General features: G+C 37.5%; 1 protein-coding gene across 2 annotated transcripts in view; it reads left to right on the top strand.

Annotated features, from left to right (window-relative positions):
* LOC127631128 (fibrinogen C domain-containing protein 1-like) overlaps positions 1-27106 on the top strand; it is a 139449-nt gene that overhangs the window by 65957 nt on the left and 46386 nt on the right. For both annotated transcript variants that reach the window (XM_052109125.1, XM_052109126.1), the window contains exon 6: positions 25955-26051. In XM_052109125.1, the coding sequence (XP_051965085.1) occupies positions 25955-26051 (97 nt within the window). The remainder of the gene's footprint in view (positions 1-25954; positions 26052-27106) is intronic.

The following is a 27106-nucleotide window of genomic DNA, read 5'->3' on the forward strand; positions in this document are numbered from 1 at the left end:
GAAAAACAAACACAGACAATGTTAAGCTTCATTTTATGAACCAAATATCTTTCAGGTGTGTTTGATATAATGGCATGTGATTTTTCTAGTACCAAATTTGCAATTTAGCATGATTACTCAAGGATAAGTTGTTTGAGTGATGACTGCAGGAAATGGTGCCTGTCAAGATTTGTTTGTGATGGTGCTGTTTTTGCATCTGTAATGTCCTGACTATACTTTGTGATCAGTTGAATGCCACTTTGGTGAATTGAAGTACCAATTTCCTTCTGAAACAGCAAAATCTGTACATTTTTACAAACCTTTCGCCGCCTACCTATCTATCTGTCCGTCTATCTGTTTGTCTATCTGTCCATCCATCTAAGCTTTTGGTCTTTCCACCTACCCACAATAAGACATATATAATAACTTGGACAATGTTTTTCTATTACAATTATTAAAGGGGACCTATTATGCAAAATTCACTTTCACATGGTGTGTGTGTACACAACCACCCTACAATGTTAAAAGTCCACCCACTCCTATGGTAAATGGTCTGCACTTATATAGTGCTTTTTTAACCTTAGCGGTTTTCATTGCGCTTTACAATGTAACTCATTCACCCATTCACACACACACACACACACACACACACACACACATGTTGTGTTTCCATGTTTTATGGGGACTTTCCATAGACATAATGGTTTTTATACTGTACAAACTTTATATTCTATCCCCTAAACCTAACCCTACCCCTAAACCTAACCCTCACAGAAAACTTTCTGCATTTTTACATTTTCAAAAAACATAATTTAGTATGATTTATAAGCTGTTTTCCTCATGGGGACCGACAAAATGTCCCCACAAGGTCAAAAAGTTCGGGTTTTACTATCCTTATGGGGACATTTGGTCCCCACAAAGTGATAAATACACGCTCACACACACACACACACACACACACACACACACCAATGATGGTAGAGCTGCAATGCAAAGCACTAGCCTGCCATTGGGAGCAACTTGGGGTTCAGTGTCTTGCCCAAGGACAATTCTGTATGTGGAGTCGTGTGGGCCAAGAATCAAAATGAATGGTTTTTATTTCTGCTCTAACATGACATCGTGTTAGAGAAGGCCTCGCCCACAACTGGTGACGGACTCCACCCTATTATCATAGATCCTCCCCTGAGTGAGCTACACGCAGTCTGCCATTTTGTTCTGTGCTGGAGCAGATACAGTGAAATAAATAATGTCTCAGCTTCGCAAGCGATGTTCTGGTGTTGGCTGTAAAAGTGAACATAAGAGTCTTCATGTACTCCCGGTTTGCAAATCGCTTTCTGAATGTACTCTGGTATTTATGCTGTCAGTCAAATTGGTTCTGATTAGATTGTTGCTGTAATATCCTAAACACCAGTTGTATAGACACAGCCCTCTTCCGGAAAGGGGGCGGGGAGCAGCAGCTCATTTGTATTTAAAGAGACACAGACGAAAACAGCGGGTTTTTGATTCCACCCAAAAAGAGACATTTACAACATGTTATAATAAATGATCTGTGGAGTATTTTCAGCTAAAATTTCACAGACACATTCTGGGGACATCTGAGACTTATATTACATCTTGTAAAAGGGGCATAATAGGTCTCCTTTAAAGAGAGTCCACCTTGTTAAAATGCAGTTTTAGCAGAACACCTTAATTGCTTAAGTGCCATTATTTGCTTTTAGGACCCAGTGTTCCAACATCTTAAGAAATACACAGGAATGACTTCAAGTTTGTTGTTATTGTGTTGAAAGATAGGGATTTTTTTTATTAATAAGTGGCTTCAGATATGTATCCTACATATAATACACAGCACTTTGTTTTAATTTAATCTATTGATGTTACTTGCTGATTGAGCTATTTGATATACAGTATATCTGACAATGGATGATTGAAAGCACGCCGTTACTACCCTATACTCATTTGCTCATTGTCTGATCAGATGGTTCTTTAAACAATACTTTGGAACATCACAAGGTTTTATGTAAGTCTGTCTTTGTCTGTGCAAGGCTATTTATTTAACCAAGCTATTGCAATGGAAGGAGACATTTGAAATAACAGATGGTGTTACTAAGACTTTGAAAATCCTGATAAAGACACAGTGAGGGCAAGGCTGACATCTGCAGTAAAGGGAAAGAAGATATTTGATGACGCATCATCTTTATAGACCTCATTCTCAGAGTGTATGTTTTGTTGTCAGTGTTTTGTTAAGGTGAATGGTAGATGTTTAAAAAGGCAGAGAGGACTGCGCACCATATAGATGTCCTCATGTTAAATGGCAAGTTTACCCAGAAATTAAAATTGTCATTATTTATTCACCCTGATACTGTTCCAAACCCACATGACTGACTTTTTTGATGTGGAACACAAAAGCAGATGTTAGGGCAAGCTAGTCTCACAAAATGAACATTACTATAACTACAATTTGGCCGAATTCTGTTTCATTGCAGTTTCCTGCTAAAATTAACATTAGAGGCACTGCAATGACTGTATGTTTTATTCACTTTCACACAAATCATGTCTACAATGGCTGATAATGACTTTAATATCACTTACTGTATTTTTCGCTCTATTACTCACACACTGCTATGTTATGATATAGAAACACTTTTACTATAATGCATTATTTGAAATTACAGACCCTTATTCCAATGTCATTAGCTTCTGTGGTAGCTCACCTCATTGAGTGTTAGATTTTGGACTCTGAATTGAAATGCATTGAAATGTGTAACAAGGCACATCATTTTGTGTTAGGGGCTGATAGGGAACATGAAACTAAATGGTGACTGAGACTCCTTTTGGATTCATTAGAAGAAAGAATGAGGGTGAGTATATTATTTTGGTGGTAGAGCGGGTCAGCCACTAATCACAGGGCTGGCAGTTCAATTCCCGGCCCACATGACTCCACATGCTGAAGTGTCCTTGGGCAAGACACTGAACCCCAAGTTGCTCCCAATGGCAGGCTAGCATCTTGCATGGCAGCTCTGTTGTCATTGGTGTATGAGTGTGTGTGTGTGTGTGTGTGTGTGTGTGTGTGTGTGTGTGAGCGTGTATTTATCACTTTGTGGGGACCAAATGTCCCCATAAGGATAGTAAAACCCGAAATGTTTGACCTTGTGGGGACATTTTGTCGGTCCCCATGAGGAAAACAGCTTATAAATCATACTAAATTATGTTTTTTGAAAATGTAAAAATGCAGAAAGTTTTCTGTGAGGGTTAGGTTTAGGGGTAGGGTTAGGTTTAGAGGATAGAATATAACGTTTGTACAGTATAAAAACCATTATGTCTATGGAAAGTCCCCATAAAACATGGAAACACAACATGTGTGTGTGTGTGTGTGTGTGTGTGTGTGTGTGTGTGTGTGTGTGTGTGTGTGTGTGTGTGTGTGTGTGTGTGTGTGTGTGTGTGTGTGTGAATGGGTGAATGGGACACAGTGTAAAGCGCTTTGGTAACCGCTAAGGTTAAAAAAGGCGATATATAAGTGCAGACCATGATTTTGAATTTTTGGTGGGATTGTGCACAAATTACAAATGCTTTTAAATTCGAACTCCAACTTGAAATTTAAAGCCAATTTTAAATTCAGAATTTCACCCAACCCAGAAGCACAGACATGGAATAGCCTTAGTTCTGATAAAAAAACAAAACACTGGGCTTTTTAAGTGTCAGGAAACAAATTTTCCGTATTTGCTCTCGTTGACTTGTACACATAGTGTTGAAAAGGGTGACATATTGTATTCCCTGATTACAGTCAACGCTGCTTTGCAGCTGTCAGAGCATAAGCTTAGCACATTGTCTTTCACTGCTAAGTGTGCCGGAAGCGCTGAGAATCTGAAGAGGCAGAATGGAAATGTTACTGGGAATTAATAGATCCAGAGCACCTATTCAATATCTGTGGCCTTCAGCGGTTTCTGATGAGGATGCAGGGCTTTTCAGCCAGTACCGGAGTAGATCAGGCCAAGTTCAGTTGGGTCATGGAGAGGGGAGGGGAAGGACTGTAATTTCCCATCCATGGGCAATTGTCTGCCATGTACATTTCTAGTTAGTGCTGTAATGAGCTGTTCTTGCTCCGCGAGTCTCTCTAACACACTTCATTGTTCACCTAGTTTTTTTTTATATATATAGAAGTCATATTCTGTGACCAATTTGTTTTTTTATTTTTTGTCATCACACAAAAGCAAATCCTAATTCAAGCATATTCGTCATCATAATATCAATCACAATCATCATAGCATTAGAGGTGTAACGGTTTATTGTGGCACGATAAGTTGCAGTTGCATCGGAGATGGGACGGTTTTTAAATTATTTTTACAAATTATTTTAGCCTCTGTTCTATATGTGTGACGACCTCAGCCTACATAATGTGGGCATACAAACGGAAATCGCTTCATTGCACATAAAGAGCTCTAAAATACGACTGCACACTAACAGCCACAGGTGTTGCACGATGAGTTGTGTGGAAATTGTGAAAACTGTAACAGAAACCATGTAAGCAAATGTAATACAGGGAGAACCAGGAGCAAGAGAGAGACGTGACCTATTAGTAGTGCAAGGGATCGGATGTCTGTTTGAAGCATGAGAGTGATCTGCTCTTATTCTGTGAGAGAAAATTTAAGTTTACAGATGTTTAATTAATACAGATTTAATTTAAAATATTTTAAATGTATGTAATCAGTGACAGTGTGTAAGCAGCATATGTATCTGAAGTAATTTGGGATTTTGAGTAAGCAGAATTATTAGCTAATATTTCCATTTGGTGTAATTGTAATTGCCTAATTGTTGGTCATCTCTGATAGATCATTTAGCACTTAAAAACAGTATTTTTAGCTAAAGGTTATAGGAAAGAAACTATTTTGTATTTGTCTTTAAAGTATGGTAAATATCAATCTTAATTTTATTGATTCAGGTTTAGTTTTTAAAATTGTGAACCGAACCGTGAGTTTTGTATCGTGAACTGAATCAAATCATGGGATGATTACACCCCTAGTATTTATACAAACACTTATAGGAAGAAAAAAAAAGGAAAATAAATAATAGCACAAATAATAATTCCCAGAGCAAACATCGTTGCACATAATTATGAAGGATGGGGCACTTAAAATGATATTGGACTCTACAGCAAACCAACAACCTGTGTCATTATGGAGTGATCAATTCTAAAGGTCAGAGATAGGGTGAAAAATAGTAGTGAAAAGATTAATTCTGGCTGCAATGGCATTAAAAAAATAAACTAAACCAACAACAACAAGAACAACAAAACTTTAACATTATACAGTAAGTGAACCGTAGGGGAAAATATTTAATAATGGCAAAAAAAAAGAAACATTGAAATTATGACATGACCCATTTAATTCAGTTCCATATTTCTGCAGGCTAGGTTTCTGCTCTCATCTACTGAGTAAGAGGAAAAGAGACATAGGCAGAGAGGTGCCAATGGGAGAAAGTGCACATGTGTGGGTATGAAAAGCTTGAAATCCTCTGAAACTACAAAATCACGACAGAAAACCAGAGTTAATTGGAGCAGATACTTAATTTATGCAGCAATCAGATGTATAAACATCTGGAGGGCAGATGCGACTGTCAGCCATGTCTGGAAAAATGTCCCTGTTCTACCTCCATCAGCACACAGGTGCATTCTCCTCAAAACACCACTTTCCTAAATACTCCAATGGAGTGTTGGGGAGGCTATTTTGAAACTAAAGCTTGCCAAGCAACACTCATACTTTATAGTAGTTAAACCACATTCAAGCTACCCTTTTTGGAAAAGTAGCTTGCTTCATTACAAGCTACTAACAAAAATGTGCTAACATTGAAGCTATTTAAGGGCTCAGTAGTTTTTAAAATATATAACTGGCTAATGATGTACTTTATAATTAAATCAGAGGTGTATTTCTTTGGCAAAAATAATTAGGGTTTTGGAATTAATCTTAATTTGGCTAAATTGAAAGCTAAATTGAAACTTAATACAATAAGAAACTAGAATATGTGCATGGAGGAGGCCTCCTCCTTTTTTCAATTAGCAAGCTACATTTTCCAAAGAGTAGCACTTTTGCATCACAAAGAGTGTAGCAAAATATATTGGTTACATTTTTTTGTGAACGCAGCAATGGAAGGAGTTATCCACATGCTAACTTAAAACGTCCTCTCTCTCATATGAAGCGATTTGAAAATCCAAATAATTTAGGTGAATCGGTTCTTTCAGACAGTTCATGTAAATGAACTGGTTAAAATAAACGATTCCCTTATATTTAGCATTGGAGTCAGTTCATTTGTTCAGCTCATGTAAATAAACAAGTTCACATAAATGTTTCATTGATTCACTTGAGCCCTGTGCAGCCTTAAAGGGATAGTTCACCCAAAAATGTAAACTAATTTACTCACCCTCATGCAATTGTAGATGTGTATGACTTTCTTCTGTGGAACACAAACAAAGACTTTTAGAAAATATCTCAGCTCTGTCCATACAATGCAAGTGAAAGGGGTTTGAAGCTCCAAAAAGCTTATGCATAAAAGTAAATCCATAAGACTCCAGTGGTTTAATCAATGTCTTCAGAAGTGATATGATAGGTGTGGGTGAGTGGTCTGATTCGAGGATGTGGGGTTGCTCTAGAGAATTACCTGTGCGCTAGGTGGGTCATTGTCCAATCAGAATTGAGTATTCCAAAGAGCGTAGATAACTACTTTTATTTTAAGGAGTTGCTCGACTATAATTTAACTACTTTAAGTTTGAGTAGCTTGTAGCTTGAGAAGACACAAGGGAATATTTTTTTCATCTGTTTGTTAAATTAGAGAGATACACTTTTAAGCGAGCATATTTGATTACTGCCTCAGCTCACACTGTCACACTACTGATCAATGTAGTTAAGTTAGCATTGCTACTTTTATTCAGGAACTCCCCAACACTGATCCAGTGGATCAATCAAGACCAATGCATCAGAGAAAACAAGGCTTGGCTTTTGTTTCGGTTTGTATGTTTGCATCAGCTTAACTACATAATCCTCACCCCAAAGTCTTTCGCTCAGCAAACAGCTTGGGGGAAAATAAAGCGTGACACAAGTCAGGGTGATGTGAACCACTATCGAAAGCTTGTGAACTGAAATGTCAGCGATTGCTCAGAGGTGAGGAAACAGAGATGTGACATGAACTTTACATTCTTGCACATTTCAGCAGCTCTCAAAACTAGCACCAGTCAGAGTGCTGGGTATGTTATGCCCCCTTTTGTTTATCTTTGAATGAACTTTGATAAACTGTTTGAGCGCTTGAAAGGATCTGCACTCTTATTGCAAATTAAACAATTAAAGTTTTTCCATGGGTAATTTTCATGTGCATTCTGTTGAGGTTTGCCTCACACAACCTATCTCATCTTTATGCGCCCATAGCACAAGGAGACAAACATCAAGTATTTACTAAGGTTCTGTCGATTTAGCATCGCATACTGATTCATACCATATCAGGATAACACGATTTCGAATGTCTATTTTAGCCAGTAAAAATACATACTCTAAGGCCACATCCACAGTAGTTCATTTTCATTTGAAAACTATTTTCAGTTTCCTAACCTCATTGTTGTCCTAAGTATGTAGTACTAGAGAGTGTTTTTGAAAGCCTCAGATTTTGGTTGAGGAAAACATTGTTCCAGTGTGAATGAGAGGGCAAAACGCATCTAATTCAGTGCATTTTTAAACCAACATGTATCACTGAAGTGTGGACGTGGCCTAAAAAACTTGTCATAAAATATTTTTGATTGATGAAATGTTGTGTATGTGTAGTTTTTACAAACTTTTTGTTTTGACTTCCTTTGGTGGGATTCAAACCCCTCCAAATGAACATTCAATTTTACACCCCAATCAGAAATTATATTTTTCAGAATTATATTACAATTTATTATGACAAAACTGATCTGAATGTGTATCTTTAACTCAAAACAATCATTTGATTGCAAGTTGGATTACTCAACTGTTTGTTGTTCTGTGCAACCTGTGAGAGCAACACAATAGAAAGGGTTGTATTGCCTATTTATTGTCATTGTATTTTTTTGTGGCGCCAAGTCTATCACAATCAACTCACTTGGCTAAAACATCTGCTCTTGCGCAGTAGTGTTCCGTCCGCATTGGCGGAAGAAGGCAGACATTCAGAACCGTTCCAGAATGTAAGAAAAATCATTCAGTTCTAGTATTTTTTATAACAACCCCACACCTCTGCTGGTTTCCTAATAGCTAGTCATCTCATACCGCCCTGTCGGATGGCACTACTGACATTTGGATCTTCAAAGCTCATTTAACACTGAGGGTTCCATACTGTTTCCCCTTCAATTACCCCCAGCACATTTTCAAGGAACTCTGATTATGTTGCACTTTAATGCATTGATTTAGATTGTGCTATTGTTCCCTCTGTCAGAAGCTTTCTCATAGTACTAATTGTCAAAAATAACGATGCATCCACAGTCAAAAAATCCTTGGGCAAATCCTTGAGTCTCCTTGGGCATTTTAAAAAAGATCATCTCTGCTATTTGCTTGTTGGGAGCACATAATTATTGCATTCATTTTTAGGAGATCCATACAAATACATTGGATTTTGTTTTTTTTGTCATTATCAATTATTTTGCGTACCTGTTTAATTGAGACTTTTAATGTATTACAGTGATTCTCAACGGGTTTTGCTTCAGAACCCAGATTTTGCATTGGACAACAGAGTACCGCATTGTCTATCATACAAAAGTAAATAAAAATGTCCTTAAAATCAAGCCAGGCCAGTACCAAAGTATATTTGATTTATCGTACAGCCTTTGAGGTCAATAACAAAAGTTATGGGAAGTGTTTTACCTCCTTTCGAAAAGTTTATAAGCCTATTTATTTTTTCCTTCCTAGCTATGCAGGACTATATGGTTAGCTGAATTTTATTATTTGTGTCTGGCTGTCCATGACCCTATCAGAACATACCTGCAACTCATTTTTGGGTCATCACCCACCAGTTGAGAACCACTGATCTATTACATCAAAACTGGTCAAGCTGCATTTAACTTTTTCTTTTGACGGCAGAATGAATTTGAGTCATTTTAACCTCCTGGGGCAGCATTTCGACATTAGTTGTTTTATTTCAACCATTTAATATTACACGCAGTCCATACACAAACAGTTTAAACACGTCTGAGTGATTGAAGGAACTAGAGCTGACCTCGAAGCAGTCTCAAATCATTTTTAAAAGAGAGACTTCAGTCGAGTGAGTCCATCAAGCAAAAGCTTTCTGAAAGATGGCTTGACATGAGTGGCAATCAAACCATCTGAGAGGAAATTGTACCAGCGATGGCATCTTAATTGTTTGGAGGGGAAGAAGTGGCATGGCAGGGGAATTAAATATATCAATCTAGTTTCAATTTAAACCTAGAAAAGTTCAAACCAGAACACTGCCACCCACTCCCTGCTCCAGCGGCTTCATCGTTCTTCCACTGCCGTCTCCGGTCCTGCCCTGGCACTCCGCTAATTGCTGTATTTTTCTCGTTTTGTAACTCTTGCGAAACAACCCAAGAAATGTGGGGCGAAAAAAGGGGTCTGTTTTTGATGACAGATCTTAAAAGGTGATGAAAGCTGAAAGTAACATTATTGCCAGAGGGGGAAAAGTCTGGGCATATCTTTTCTTTTCTTTTTCCATCTTGACGGTTTGAATTTTACATGACCACTAAAGGTCTGGAGGTCTAACGATTCTTGAGGTTGCTCTATTTATATTCCAAGCGGTACGCCAGCTCTAGGTTGTTTTATAATGACTGGTTTCTCCCATTGATCTAGTAGAAAGTAATGATTTTTCATGATTATAGACAGCCTGGAATTTTGAGTCAGGTCTCAAAAGGAAAAGAAAATTCATTATTCTGCATTCAGATTACACTGGCCTTTTTTAAAAAAAAAAAATCAAATGTAGTTACAGCTCTCTGCAAGCTTCTGGAAAATGCATTATTTGCTGTATTATTATTTCCCTTATTTTTGAAGCACTGGGGTGAAATGTAATGCTTTATCTATTATAGATGACCAGAGGATAGTGAATGAAGTGGCTCAGTTGAAATATTTACCTCTTCGGTAAAGTGAATTTTTACATTTGTGCTGTCAAGACCCCAAACTTGTTTTGTGTGTGTGTGTGTGTGTGTGTGTGTGTGTGTGTGTGTGTGTGTGTGTGTGTGTGTGTGTGTGAGCGTGTATTTATCACTTTGTGGGGACCAAATGTCCCCATAAGGATAGTAAAACTCGAAATGTTTGACCTTGTGGGGACATTTTGTCGGTCCCCATGAGGAAAACAGCTTATAAATCATACTAAATTATGTTTTTTGAAAATGTAAAAATGCAGAAAGTTTTCTGTGAGGGTTAGGTTTAGGGGTAGGGTTAGGTTTAGGGGATAGAATATAAAGTTTGTACAGTATAAAAAAACCATTATCTCTATGGAAAGTCCCCATAAAACATGGAAACACTACGTGTGTGTGTGTGTGTGTGTGTGTGTGTGTGTGTGTGTGTGTGTGTGTGTGTGTTACAAAGATCACTCTTAAACACATAAATGTAAAGGCATTTCATTTAATTCATTTGTTTCACACATAACAATACAGATCACAGTGGGATTGATGTTTTAAGATATTTATGAATAAACATGCAGATAATGTTTTTTATTATTATTTCCTGAAAAGCCTTCTCTGCTCATTCATCTGTTCCAGAACACTTTGGTCCTTCTGGACTTATCTGCCGTCCAGTTTTGCAATCACTTGCTTATTCTTCTTTGTTCATTTGTTCATTTGTTTGACTTTGTCACCCATTTACAACACCATTAGGAATGTAGCTATTTGGATCAAGAAGAGAGCCATTAAAATTTAGCTGAGCAGATGATTCAGCTGTTCTTTGTTTGGTAAGGAGCCATAGCTTTTATAATGTCATAAAATGTATTCAGATACTTCATTTGAAATCTCCTCAATGTATAGGACAGGACAAAGCCATTAGTTTAGATTTATATGGTTCATCAATAAATTTAAAGATACATTCGTTTTTTTAACTATGATAAAACACAAAAGTTTCAACATTTATTAGGGATGAGAGTTTGTAAGGAACTTACATTCTGGTAATGGTTCTAATTCTAAAATGGTTCTGGTTCCTTCATGATTTGATTCATGATTTTTTTGTCGAACTTATATTCTACACAAAAACAATACTTTTGGGTAACATATGATGGTGTTTATTTTTTTTATTAAAAGACCAATTATTAAGACAAAACTCTGAATGAACGGATTCTGAAAGTGGCTGAAAATCAACTATGAACAACCTGTCCGCAAATACACTGATTTCGGTTTCACAAGTCTTACGGTAATTAACATAACTTGCAGTCTATGGACTGTAGATGTATTCATTTGGAGTTAAACATGTCAAAAGTTTGGATTTACTGTACAGCATTTTTGTGAATATGTCAAGAAGTGCTTCAACCAATTCAGTAAATGAGTGATTCATTAGACTGATTCAAACTCGTGATTGTTGAGTCTTTTTGATTCATTAAAAAGAACTGGCTCATAAGAGTCACTTCCCTTCTAATTCAAAACTATTGTTGAGTACCTCTCTTATTCATAAGTATATTCCAAAACTGCTGTTCTTTATATACCCCTGCAAATATGTACACAATGACTCTCTTAATATAGCTCACAACTCATATAATGATTAATGTGGTCCAGATAACAGGAGCAAGCCTATGTTAACCTTGAGAATTCGAGGGTAAGCCCTTGAAATCTGGTCCCATTCACTGTGCTTTGAAGATACCGTGTTCGGCTACTCCGACTTCACCCACGATATTTGGTCATAGAAGCCATCTAATGCTTATCAAACGCCTGAAGTAAACATATTGCACCTGTGTTGCACTTCTCTAACATTAATGTGCCATATACAGTGCTTCTGTATATGCCACACACTATTAGATTAGTCATGGTACTGTATCATAAGTGGACTGGAATGTGCTGCATGCCACAGCTGTGATCAGAACAAGAGTTTGTCACAGCTGCTATATGCGTAATCATTCACGGTGCGACTGCCTTTTATTGATTCACTGGTGTTGGAAGTGTGAATGTCCAGTGCCACAGTTCGATTTGAACCACATTAGGGGGTGTAAAATCGCTGATGGGTTGCAGATGGTCCCATTGATTTTAATTGCGAATCACTCTCAACTGATTTAGCCATACGATTTGCATATTAAACATCATTAATGTGTATAACCAAAAGAAATGCAAAGAAGTTATAAACCCTTTAGCTATTTACTAGGTGTTTACTCCCAAAGTTTCAAATGGATAGTTACTTGAAATGTGAGCATTCAATGGCCTTGCTGTTAAAATCTGCCTAAAGTTATTAGATCATACGTGAACAGCGCAGAATACAGGTGTAAATGATTACGCATCAGTGCACAGTTGCATTAGCTTTTGTGTTGACCACCTCCAAAGTGCCTTAAATGAGTGTGTTTACATTTACAATCTTTCACCAATTATTCTTAATTAACCTACAGCATGTCAGGTGATGGAAATGCCTTAAAGGTTGTAATTGGTTTAAGCATAACCTGTCGCCACACGCGTCAAAAACAAAGAATAACCTGATCGTTTCAAGTGTCCTGTAAACCTTATGTTCCTTATGTTGTCAGTTTTATATAATTGTTTTTTTTAATAAGGCTTTTGGTATTTATCCATGTAATGTTGTGCAAATAAACATACTCATAATGAGTGCACATTACCAAAATGTGCCACATTTTACCATTGCACCAATACTGCACCAAGGATTTTAAAGTCAACAAGAATAAAAATCATAATAACCAATACAATTTCAACCTAGTTACTTTATTGATCACTGTGTCTGGTCTTATTGTTTTAATGTGAATGATTCATCATTGCACGGTATTTAAAATAAAATAAAAAATAATAAAATCAATATCTGCCATATATTGAATCTCCCGAAATTGGCTGCAAAATGCTTTTCATGTCAACTTTAAACTTTGCTTGTACTACATCCATCCAAAAGCATCCATCTGAATTTGGAAAGCACACACACACACATATACATGCACAAGACTTCACAGAACATGTCCAGTATGCCTTATCAACATGCAGTGACATAACATAATGTATGTAGTCATGAAATCGGAGAAAATCCCCTTCACAAAATCCAACCACCATTGGTCATAGGAGACACATGTTAATACTGGATGTAAACTGCAATCTGTTTTGGCTGATAAATTGTGATCGGATCACTCAAGATGCATGGCAAACAGGGCCAAGAATTAAACTTGAAAATTAAGTTTCAGAAATAACACATTCTTTCATTCTGCAGCAGTCTAACTGCAAAAGCTTGACAAACGTGAACCATAAAGCAAAGCGGAATAAGCATGTACAAGTCTGAAAGAAGGGAACCTTTCCCAGATTTTCAAGTTTTCCTGTCAGTGGACCTCCTCACTTCAAAGTGTGTTATCTGCAGAGGCCCAGCCTGGATTACGGGTTGACTTGATTGGGTGTGAAATGGCTCTTTGGCCTCTGAGAACCCAGCCCTTTGAAGTGTCACTGTATTTTCTGGACACTATTGTGTGTTTGGATCAATTTGAACTCTCACAGTGAAAAACAAGAGGCACAAGAATGTCAGTTTTACGGTGCCTGGAAGTGCAGCTTGGAGGCCAGAAAATGTTTTTATTCCATGGTTCACTAGATGAACGACCCGTAGAGGTTTAAAAGTTGTTTGTAGACATCTTAATTTTATGCCGCATGTCTAAGCTCTCACTCTCAGTGGCATGCCCGGGAATTTTTTAATAGAGTGGCCACATGGGGATGGTGGAAAAAGAGGGGTGATGCACCAAAAAGGCTGTAGCTTGGTTGAATCATATGGGGCATTTCCACTGCACGGTACAACTCTACTCAACTCAACTCTGCTCTTTTTTGGGGGTTTTCCACTGTGGATAGTAGGCTACCTGGTACCCGATACTATTTTTAGTACCACCTCAGTCGAGGTTCCAAGCGAGCTGTGCCGATACTAAATGTGACGTCAAAATCTGAATGGTCAGGGAGAATCGTCACTACAGCGTCACTGGATTTACGACACGCAACATCAAACCGCTAGTTTTAAAGTTAGTAACAGCAATAGCAGTATCATTTTGTTCACGCGACTTTCGAATTGTGAAAAAAGAAATGGCTGTGCACAAAACCACACTGTGGTCAATAAACGAGGTGCAGACGGTCCACTCATTAGGGAAAAAGACTTTGAGGAAGTGTCTCAGCTGTTGGCTGCTACCACCGGGCCTACCAACAGTGTAGGAAAAAGTAAAAAATAAATAAAAGTGACTATAGAAACATCAAGGAAAAGTGGAAGTGGTTCGACCAAATGGACGCCATCTAAACCGGCGAGCAATGGGAGGGAGAGTCCCCTGGACTCAGCAATGATGGAGGATGGTACGTTTTGTTATATTAACTCTATACTCTGCTTGAAAGCTTCACTATATTAGTTGACCAGCTACTGGAAGCATTCTTCTAAAACAACCAGGCCAATTTAACTGTTACACTTGTGTAAAATCACCATGCAACAACTGCTTTATGCAGCACAATGAGCTAGAAGCTAACAGCTAGCGGTTGTGTTATTGTTTTGGTCAGTTTGTGTCATGTTTAAGATGATGTCACGGCAGTAGAAGCGGTGCAACTATGACAATCAGCCTATAATCCCACCCACGCTGAGGAGGCACAAAACTGGAGTGGAAATACAAGCTCAGAAAACTAAAGCGAGTAGAGTTGTGGTGAGTCAAACCGTAACATGCAGTGGAAAAGTGCCAATAGGCTAACTTTTTAGGGTAACTTTTTTAACTTATATTTATAGTAGCATATTGGTTAATAAGAGGATTTGACACTTGCCTGCCATCAGTCATTGAATCATTGTCTTTGTAATGGAAAATCAAAATGATTATTGCCTGAAATTTCAACGGTAATGGTGTAGGCTGTTGATGTTGATGTAGGAAATATATGTAGGTAGAGGGGACATACCATGTTGTTTTAAACCATTCTGTCTTTCTTTCTTCTGTAGAATATAAAAGATGTTAGGCAGAATAGCCTCAATCACAATTCACTTTCACCATATGGAAAAAAATTGTTACAATGAAAGTGAATGGTGACATTGAAGAAAGAATGTCATATGGCTTTGGAACAACATGAGGATAAATAAATAGGTGAAATGTCACTTTAAAAAAAGTCAAATGTGAGTTTGAAAAATAGGACAAATCTCTCCGAAGGAAAACCCAAGATTTACCGAAATTAAAAGTTTGACATACTCAAATAGCTGTGCCATGCATTGCTGTAGAGCATTTTTTTTTTTGCACTGGCCGTGATCAATTTATCTATTCCAAAAGACAGCACTGTAGGTTACAACCTGACTTTTAGCAAAAGGCAACTGAAAGCTTTTTCTTCATTATGTACAGCATTGATTCATTGGCAAAACACGATGCCCTAAAGTGAACATTCTCAATCATTTGGCTACAGCTCTATCCTGACGAACCAGAGTGACGCAGTTGGCGCACTGCACAAGCCAGCTGATTGATAATAACCTCGCCAGCCAATCGGGGGCGAGCATTGAGTCTTTAAGTAAAGCTTGGCTCGGATCAGGTTAGAGGTGTTTGTTAGGGAGTTTAAAACCATTGACAGGATTACACGGCTGTGATTTGTTGAGGTAAGACGCGTGGTCCTTCACAGGTGGCATAGATCAGCTAAGCCAGTTCATCCTGTGTGCTTAAACTTCATGACATGATGGGTAATCCAAACAGCTTAACTGTGTGACCTTTAGGCGCAGAGTGTGACCAGCAACATATGGAACAGATTGGGTGAATGTAAATAAGTACATGCCACTTTTTAAAAAACAATGCTGATGACCCATAAATGTTTATGATTACTCTGCATTTGTTTTCAAGCATCAAGCTACTTCAAGAGCATCAGGTGGCATTTTTATTACTATTTTTAATGTATATGTATTATTATTTGTTGATTTGTGTTCAGTTTGACCTCTTCAATAATACATTACATGCTGTTATTTGTTTTTGCAAAGCAGGAATTTCAAACAATCTTTATGCAGCTTTTTTTCTAAATCCACAAATCCAATAAAAGTAGTCCATACTACATGTGCTGCATATTCCACGTCTTCTGTAACCATATGATAGCTTTATATGAGGAACAGAATGAAATCGTAAGAATGAAAGATTATGAATAACAAAGTTATTTGGTGATAATTTCCCCTTCGCTAAGTGCTAAATTCTCATTTGCGTGCCAAATCAGATAAAAGTTGGACCGATTTTGACATGAAACACAAATGGTCCTCACGTGTCACATGACAGATTGCTATGAAGCAGTTTCGAATATGCAGAAGGACAAATGAGATTGTGGAGAGCTGATGTAAAGGGTAAGATTTGTATATGAATACCGACTTATGTAAATTTGTATATGGCACTTCAATATTGATTTTTTATTGATTTTTTTAGAGCTTGACGGTCATGGTCATCATCAGTTATTGTTGTATGGAAAAGAGGTGGGGGGGGGGGGGGATTTGAAAAAAGGTTTGACGATTTTTGAGTGAACTATCCTTTTAACTTCAACAATAACCATTGTGATTTATTTCCTTGTAACTTCACAAGCAGTTCAATATAATTCAGTTTAATACAAAATGCTAAACTTCACAACATGATTACAAGATTTACTGTCTTGATTAAACACTCAAAGTATAAAAAACATGTAGAGGTTTGAAATCCACACAATTAGTTTAACCATGTGTTTTGTAGTGTATGCATTCAGTATATTTATTCACCTAGATTTGAGGTATGAGTGGGAGCCAGACTAAATATCTGGCTTGATATAGAGTGAATTATATATAAAAAGAAAAATATTTGGTATAGCTTTATAGCAAGTGATCTGTCTGAAAGATTACAGTGGGTTTTTATTGTTGATGTATTCTGTGCAATTTTGAGAGCTGGTTTTGGTCAGACAGAGGAGGAAAGGGTCACCACTCAAAGTCTGCCCTGCACTCTCCCTGTCGTCATCACAAATCACTTTGTATCTAACAGTTTCAAGTCTTTAATAGAGAAGTGTCTCAAAAATGCTGTGTCGTTTTCCAGTTGGCTTTTGGCTATTGAAGCTATTTTGATATTATGGCAGAGTCTAATTATAGATGGAGTGAGCAATTTTGACTCTGCATGAATTCAGAAAGTAATCTATTCTCTGAGAGAATTAACTGGGTTGTCACAATGGATCATCATATTCAAGGTGTGTTCAAAGTTACAACATGCCCCAAAAAGAATTTGGACACATGAGCATTTAATTGCATAAAAAACAAACTATTAAACCAAGTGTCATCTGCAAACAAATGATGCTGAAACTTTACTCAAAACCAGCTTCAATTTTCTGAGCTTTTTTTATGTATATTCACACAGCTGTCCTAGGAGAGTAAGCACAAGTGTAGTTATACACATTTTATCACGTTCCACTAACGCTTGACAATCACATGCTTTTTGTCTTAATTTCAAAATGAATTGTTTTAGCATTTAAAACCTTCTTTTTAAAGGTTTCAACACTTGTTAAGCGCAATCAACAGCACAATGTTGATCACAAAAAAATATTTGTACTTGCCCTTATTTTCTTTAAAAAAACAACAATCTGGGTTCCAATGAGGCACTTACAATAGAAGTGAATGGGGGCCAATTTTTGAACATTAAAATATTCACATTTTCAAATGTATAGCCAGAAGACAAACAATACAGCATGTGTGTAAACATGATTTTAGTGAGACTACCTTGAGCATTCAGTGCCGCTTCAAGTTTTAGCTTTTGTTCGTGGATGAGTTTTTAAAATGTCATTTGGTATTATTAGTTGGCTGTGATGTAATAATGTGTGATGTCCATTAGGCGTCTTAATCATTGTGAAACAATGTTTTCATTATGGCATGAATCGCACTGAAGGCCTAGACTTAATGCGTGGGCCGCCACTGATTTTAGAGTTAGGTTTAGGTTTGGTTTAAATTAGGAAAAATCATAATATCGTTTGTTGGTTAATTGTATTTTCTCAACTTTCGTGAGACCAGGTTGAAATTGTTAGTGCTGCTTTTAAAATAAATCCCTCATGGTTTGATATTTTCCCCATATTCCCAAAATTTTGGGACAGTATGAAAAATTATGATAAAAAGGAGTGATTTGTAAATTATATTCACCCTGTGTTGTGTTGAAAGCAATTGTTTTTTATGTTTTACCTTGTGAATTTATTAGATTTTTTTGAAAAATGTACACTTACTTCAAATGAGATAATTTCAACATGCAAATGAAATTTCCCCCATTCATCCATTAAGCAGGTCTTCAGCTGCGCAATTGGGGCCTTCATTGCCGTATTTTGCACTTCATAATACGCCACGCATTCTCAATTGTAGACAGGTTAGGACTGCAGGCAGGGCAATCTAGTACCCACACTCTCCGATAACGCAGTCAAACACTTCAGTCCGGGCAGTATGTGGTTTGGCGTTTGGATTAATGGTGCCCTCACAGATATGTAAGTTACCTATGCTGTGGGCACTGACACCCCCACACCATGACAGACACTGGCTTTTAGATCTGACACTGATAACAGCTAAGATAGTCCTTTTCCTCTTTGGCGCAAAGAACATGATGAGTGTATGTGTGTGTGTGTGTGTGTGTGTGTGTGTGTGTGTGTGTGTGTGTGTATATATATATATATATATATATATATATACACTTTTTTTTATTTAATTACACTGTAATTAAATAAAAAAAAACGTTGTCACAGTTTATTCTTTTTTTACGGGTCCCTCTCGGACACTGTACTGCCAAACTAGAAAGAGGACTCATCTATGGCACTCGGGGCACACTCAATCACTGCTTCCCTTTAGTCGCCACAGATACACCCCCTGACTCTCTGCCAGTACAACCAGGGCTGTAGATGCCACAAGTTTATACCTCAGTTGATTGACAGGCCTATGGGACACAATTGTCAAATCACCCACCCGTTTGCCCTGTGTTTGGTCTGATTCTGTTTTCTGTCAGCGAGACAGGAGGCCGTGTTTTTTGGCACCGAACGTCTTCTCTTGTTCCAGGCCAGCAGATTGTTATCAACAGTCTGTTGTGCCACTGCTGGCTGCACTGGGATTCAATGGGGAATATGAGCGAACAACATGATTTGATTTCAGTTATTTTTGCAGCAGGCTTGTTTTCTCTGCTCTCAGTAATATGAAACCAAACCTGCCGCTACCCACCGATTCCGGTGAAAGACAGCCCACACTTCTGCAGCTTTTATATCCCACAAATGCTCCACTACAAGCTCGGAGAGGTTGTTTACCTAAAGGAGTGTGACATTCTTAATTTTGACAACACATTAGGGATAGGCAATACAACTTATTTTCTTTTTAATTCAATTCAAGACCTCTATTAAATGGAAAGTTTAAGTGAGATTTCTAATGATGAAAATGATCATTATAGCCACTTAAAGGGACAGTTTACCCAAAAATGAAAATTCCCTAATCAATTACTCATCCTCTGTTGTTCCAAACCAGTATGACTTTCTTTCTTCAGGGGAACACAAAGGGAGATATTAGGCACAATGTTCACAACGTGCATCTGTTTTCCATACAATGAGAGTGAATGGTGACTGAGGTTAAGTCCGGGTGTATGTGCAAGTTGTTACTTGTGAGGTCTGCACACATTACAAGAGAGTTTACCTGCTAACTGTACAGAAACAGTGGTACATGGCACAACTTTATGACCTGGTGAGTCCTGACGCAATCACATGAATTTCCGTGCTAGTCTAGCTATGACATCATCTGTTTATGACATCATCCACTGTATAAGCAATTACCAGAAAACAAAATTATACCAGCCTACCAATAATTAACATGATCTACAGTACCTAGCTAGGCTGCGTGTGAATGAATTAAAAACCCTGTGGAAAGCTAGAAGTCTTTTTTTCCTTTGGTGGAAATGATTTTAAGGTATGTGCCTAGGCAGAAATTGGCTTACAAAAATAAACCTACCCCAAACCTACTCACTGAAATAAAAAGTGTGTGTAGCCCCAGTCTCCTAGTTTTATCCGGCCATTGGTTATCCTTTGAACAACCAATTTATTACTCACCTTCAACCAATGACACAAAACAATGAAAAATTAGGTAGATTACAAAAATTATCTCTTGAGAAATTACAGAGGTTAATTCCAGCACTCTGAAAGATAAATCAGATATTATAGAACTGTTGTTAAAGCAATAAAACCACACTACTATATCTTCTATCTTTCCTTTAGAATTAAGCCCAGCTACTGGCTCCAAATCTTTGAAATTATTTTATAATCTAATTCAAACATGATGGAGTGTTAAGGGAGCCAAAATACTCCATCATGTTTGAATATTCAACATAATTCTCATCTTCCTTTTAATCTTCTACACACTTTCTCTCTCTTACATTCACAATGAAATACTTCAGCTAATATGAGGGAGGTTCAGCCTTTGAGAACAATTATTAATTTTTACCAGCTCGCTAGAGGTGTTTCTAAACTCCCCTGAGCCTCTCTGTGTGTGCTGTCTGCCGTAGTGCCGCAAATCAAAAAGTAGATAATTAAGAGATAACAAGGAGATTCTTAAGGTTTGCTCTTTTTTCTGAGCAAATTACTCAAGTGAACAAAGAGCTGCCTTAAGGAGGAAAGATTGTTCAGCTCATTGCACAAACACTTCCAAAACTGGAACTACAAACTGGGTTAGCTGCCTACGTAGGTAACATTCAAGGCGTTATAGCGTGCTCCAGATGTGAAATCAGTTCCAAAAGTTAAGCATGCTTATGCTGCTTTCTAATATTGTGTCCAAACAGACACAATGCGATAACAATCCAGTGACAGTCTGTAGTTTGACTGTCCACACTGAACACGAAATTGTTTTTTAATGTTTAATGTACATTTATGATAAGCATGATATTGGATCAATGGGAGTCCACAGTGGGCGGATGACCTGGTCTGACACCACAGAAGTAAAAAACAAAGCAATTGACAAAATTACCTGACCTTGTAGAAATAATAGAAAAAATTGTTTAATCTAGTTAAATTATATATATATATATATATATATATATATATATATATATATATATATATATCATATTTACCCAGTACTATGTATATTTATGCTTATTAGAGTATCATGCTATTAACTTAGCAACATGCTAATGCAAAAGTCTATTGAAATCAATAGTCAGTCTAGTCTCATGTTGTCTTCGTAGACCATTCCAAACCAGTCACTTATGTGGAACCATATCAGATAGGATGTCGCCTTAGGGGCGTTCACATAGTATGTGTTCTAGCGTTAAAAACAGCTCGATGAAGTGCAACATAATTTAACAGAATGTGCTTAAATAGATGCATTAACTCACAAAGTTGGTCATACTTTACATTCTGATCCTACTCCCAGATTAATCTTGTTAGTCCACTGTTTTAATACTGACATTCATTGGGGGAGCCTGGGTAGCTCAGCAAGTAAAGACGCTGACTACCACACCTAGAGTCACAAGTTTGAATCCAGGGCGTGCTGAGTGACTCCAGTCAAGCTTCCAATTGGCCCGGTTGCTAGGGTGGGAAGAGTCACATTGGGGTAACCTCCTCGTGCTCGCTATAATGTGGTTCTCACTTCTGATCTCACTTGACTGATTTGTGCGTGGATGCCACGGAGAATAGCGTGAAGCCTCCACATGCGCTAGCTATCTGCGGTAACGCACTCAACAAGCCATGTGATAAGATGCGAGGATTGACTGTCTCAGAAGCGGAGACAACTGAGATTTGTCCTTCATCACCTGGATTGAGGTGAGTCACTATGCCACCACGAGGACCTAGAGCACATTGGGAATTGGACATGCCAAACTGGGGAGGAACCCCCCAAAATACTGACATTCATCAGTTTTAAATGTGTCAAATGTTGAACTATATTTCTTCAAAACACAGCACTCCTGCCACAAGACACTGAAAAAAATCAACGAGATGCACCAAAATGTCCAAAATTTTGTCTAGTGTGAAGACCAACAATTATAAAATAGCAAAGACATAACACAAGAATGCATCCATTGTGAATGACCCCTTTAAAAGTAGCTAGGCTGTAGACAGCAAGGTAACTCACTACATCTTGGAACAAAGCCTCTAAGTCTTATTTGACAATTGTGAAATGTAAGAACATCTCATCGCATGTGGAACAAGGTCATCCGTATGTGTTAGTCTGCCAGACAAAGTGCGTGACCACTCACCGCCCGATGCTGTGATCTAGAGCTGAGTCTCATCACGTCTGCTATTGTGCGCTCTGCCGGCACTGAAGATTCATTGTAACAGGAGAAATTGCTTTTGGGACACACAGGCTGGACTCAACTGAAATAGATGCGTGGAGGGACACAATTGTAAGAGCAGAGCACAGCGTTTCTTTCCCATTTATTATGACATCATAAAGACATTGATTTACATCAATTGAAGACCTTTATGATTTAAGAGTGCATTTAAGACCCTGTTTGTAGGTATTAACGTCCATCTCGGGTAGACAGTGCTATTTAAACATATTAACAATGTCCAAAACGCTTGATGTCAGATCACTAAAACCACAGTGAGAGGTGGTTAGAAACGCACATGGCCAAAATCATATTTGTAGTGTAGTCCAGTTGTAGTGTATTGTTTTATTTTAAGAATTTATAAACCTTTCAGCTATGTACTAGATGTACTACATACTGCACAGCACTGAATAATGGTATAAATGGGGTACAGTGTGATACAATCCACTTTTAGATGTGGTCAGCAATTGAAATGTAGTTAATATAGTGGTCAGCATCCGAAGTTCAGATAATATAATTATAACGGTGAAATTAAGGTAACGTCCACACTCATATGTTTTTGATTCAAATTGCATTGGTTCTGCTATATTAACATCTTTCGTTTATGACATTGGAACAGCAGTTACCTCCACCAAAAGGTAGACTTTCAAAAGCGCTCACTAGTACCGCATACTTTGGAAAACGAAGTTTGGATAGCTGAGTTTTGAACTAAAATGAGTGTGGACGTGGCCTAAAATTTCAAATGTATTAGCATGGACACGGTCTATAGTTGTACATTGTTTCTTAGAAAGTCAATCCAAAATGCTATCTAGTACTGTATACTTTGGAAAACAAAGTTTGGAAAAACATAGTGTTCTACCAAAATGTAACTTTTTCAACATAACACTGATGTAGTAAGCATTGTAATAAGCCACTAAATCAGAGACCTTCCTTTTTAATCTAATCACGAGGGGGGTCACAGAAGATGCAAGTGCAATGCTTAACAAGTGTAAACAGTGAACTCTTGACTGAACTGTTCTGATTGGATCAACCAAAACTGGTCCTAAATCCAGGTGTTAACAGGACATAAGTGAGCTTTTTATTTGTGATGATATACAACATATACAGTATATTGTGCAAAAAACAAAACAATAAAAAAAACACATTTGGGTGGCACCTCCCAGGCATGCGATCTTGGAAAACACAGCCATTCTCTTAATAAAACATGCTAACACACTGTGCAGGTGCTTTGGGCTACATACAAAATTAATGGCTGTGGCTTGACTCTGAATAAATCCTTTCTTAAGCTTGTTTTTCAGTCCACAGAGCAACCAAAAAGATTTTAATTATTCACCATAAACTCTGTAAATGAACACTCTCACATTTCAGCAGTGGGCTCACTTAAACTTTATTAAACCTCGAGAATAAAGCAGGTGATTAAAATACAGGGAAATTCTCATGTTCCGATAAATTTTTCATAGGTGCTACTTTGAATATTAACACTAGCGTGACAGGGGCTGGTTTTAAGCAAGAAGGTGTTTAGGTGTTTACACATTTCAGACGGGCACATCTCAGGGCACCTATGAAGTTCAGAGAGGAGATATTGGACATGATTAATGGGGGAGGCTATAAGGCATGTGTTATAACTTCACAGTTGGAAAACCCTTTGGTTTGCTACAGATAAATGTTTCTAATAAGGAATAGTCAAGAAACCGCACCTTTATTAGACTTATTTAAAGCAAACATGGTGCATCTAAGCCAAGTAAACACACTGTCTCCTCAAAAACAGGGTTGTGTTTGGAGTGGAATAGTTACTTGCAACTTACTGAATATTGTGCAGTATATACAGGACCTTTATATATAAAGGTACATACTGTAAAGGGATGTAAAGTTGCATTTTGAAAAATTACAGTGCTGAGCTTCATCAATCTTTTTTGTTAAGTAATTTAATGTAATTTTACTGTTTTGTATAGTAGTTTTGGGAGCAACATAGCAGACACTAAAATAGTCTAAAAAGCTAGATCTTTGCACATAGTTTGCAATGGAGAACTGACATCTGTGTATCCTCACACTTGAATAGCACCAGCAGCCACTGTTGCACAAAGAGATAGAGTTAGTGTGCAATTCTGAACATAGCTAGTAAGATGATCGTATTATGTCTAATTCAGGTATTCAGGTCAGAGAGTGGTTTACCTCCTGTTCAGAATCGTTCTCGTTTTGTTTAGGTGTTGGGGGCGCCTCTGGGATATGTCCCCAGAGGCTTGTGTGTTTTCTTCTTGGCTTGTGAGCACTGGTGAGCGTATGAGGAGGGCGCTGTGCTTGGCTCATTTACATTGATGGCAAGACTTCTCCTTTGCTGGCATTTTCAGCTGCCATTGATCATTGGTTGCCTGATTAATCTTCTATAAAGGGATCAGGAGTCAATTAGTGTCGTAATTTCACTTTGAATTCCACACGTGTGTCACCTTTCTCTTGAGGACCATGACCCTCTGCGCTTCCTCTTTACTGCACACCTGAAATATCCATCTCCACTTATTTTACATCCCCTTCATTCATTTCACAGTAAATAATACATCTGCATACCAAAGATAAAGGATCTACTTGCAGGAAAGGGATGAGTTTGAACAGGTTCTAAAGATTCAGCCATTTTTTTTTTCAGGCAAATAGGGGTTTGACAGATGATGATGACAGATGGTGCTGTGTTCTCCTTTCTCATAATGATCATGTAAAATCAAACACTTCATTTCAAAACTTAGTGCTGCTCAGCTGCCTACCTAAACAGCTTTTAAATGAATCATACACTAGACATTTGAATGTTTATGCTGTTCCAAATGCTAGGCTGCTGTATGACAATTTGGACCCGGGACAATTTGGTTGCTTAGGAGACCCGGCTGGAGTCACTCAGCACACCATTGGATTCGAACTAGCGAACTCCAGGGGGAGTTACTAATTTTATGTGCAATTATTTTCAGTAATACAACTTTGTTGTCATGAAGATGTAATGCCGGTAAACCATGTAATCTGGCATAATGCTGTAACACATTGATTTCAAAATAATGTTAACTCACATAATGTTTTCATCTTGTGGCTATGCTTTTGAAACATTTATTGACTGTCCCCATTCACTTCTAACGTAAGTGCCTTACTGTAACTGGGATTTTTGCCTTTTTTATAAAAATAAAGAATACATAAAAAAAAGTTTGTTTTAAAGTTATAAACTTTATGCAAAAAATGCTATCAGTTCACTTTAACTTGCTTTGAACCAAGAATAGTTCTTTTTAAGTAGCTGTCCAATTGTATGTAGAGTATTCCTGTTCACTCATTTTTGAGGTTCGGTGATAATTAGGATGCCATATAAGGTCATTTCGCAGAAAGACTGGCAAAGCTAGGATTCCGTCAACGCAGTGGAAAGAGTCATTAACATCTCTTGCAAACTTGAGAGACACTGAGGTGTCACACTGTTGATGGAAAACAATGAATCCTCTACATTGTCACTCTTGAGTGTAAAATCTGTCAATGCACACTTAGTCTGTAGCTCATGTCACGCCTGCATTGCGGTAGTAGTGATCTAAAAAGTGTTGCTTTGTTTCAGATTCATGAATTCTTAACTTTCTTTCAGGTGATTCAACGCAGAGAAGATGGCTCTGTTAACTTTTTTCGTGACTGGGAAGCATACCGTGAGGGATTTGGCAAGATAACAGGAGAACATTGGCTCGGTAAGCCCTGCAAAAATCTCTATCTATTGTCTGTTTATAAAAAGGTTTTAGTTTGAACATCAATTTAAATTATTTTAAGATTATTTTTTTCTCACTCAGGAAACTTTACAACCTCTATAAACTTGACAAACAAACAGTGTTCATTAACATGATAATTGACCCTTCGCTAAGCCCCGCCTTAAATGCACTTCTGACCAATTATGTCTTAGCAACTGGTGCCCTGCCGCCATTAGTCTGACATGTGATAGCTATTTTAAAAGCCAATGGGATTAATGTGTGTTTGAGGACTTTTAAGTTTGATTTTATCAAAATAATAAAAAGATTGTAAAACACGTTATTGCCGGGCCATTTGTAATAGTCACATGAGTTAACCAGAGACGATACGCGCAGTGTTTTTCTTGCTTTTTCAAATTCATTTTTAAATAAATCTGGAGAACAGCATGTTATGGATTAAACTGTGTCAGCCGTCATTCACATAACATCTGCAATGACATCTTCATTTGCTCAAAGGTAAATTAAAGCTAATAACTGAACATTAATTAATTTGTGTATTGCTTCTAGTCATTGTAAAAGCGATAAATACAGTTCACAGTATCAAAATGAGTGCTATGAGACATGATAAACAGCTCTGTTCACTTACACTAATGTTATTAGATGTGTAATCACTATTAAATTAAGTTTCTCTCTTTTCAATTGACTGTAATAATCGTTTGCCTTGATTCTGATTCACAGCCTCCACAGTTTTTAATCAAATTACTGTATAATTTATCAATTGCTGCATATAAAGAAATAGTTCACCCAATAATAAAAATGTTCATAATTTACTCACCCTCTTGCTGTTCTAAACGCATTTGACTTAAACACAAAATGACATGTCAAGCAGAATAATCACCTCAACAGAATAGTCACCAATCACTTACATATGAAAGAAAAAAGATGCAGTGCAAGCGAATGGTGACTGAGCCTATCATACTGCCTAACGCCTCCTTTTGTGTTTCCCGGGAACAACATGAGGATGAGTAAATGGTGAAAGAATGGTCATTTTCAGGTGAACT

This window comes from Xyrauchen texanus, chromosome 37 (genome assembly GCF_025860055.1).
Source record: "Xyrauchen texanus isolate HMW12.3.18 chromosome 37, RBS_HiC_50CHRs, whole genome shotgun sequence".
Classification (NCBI taxonomy): domain Eukaryota; kingdom Metazoa; phylum Chordata; class Actinopteri; order Cypriniformes; family Catostomidae; genus Xyrauchen; species Xyrauchen texanus.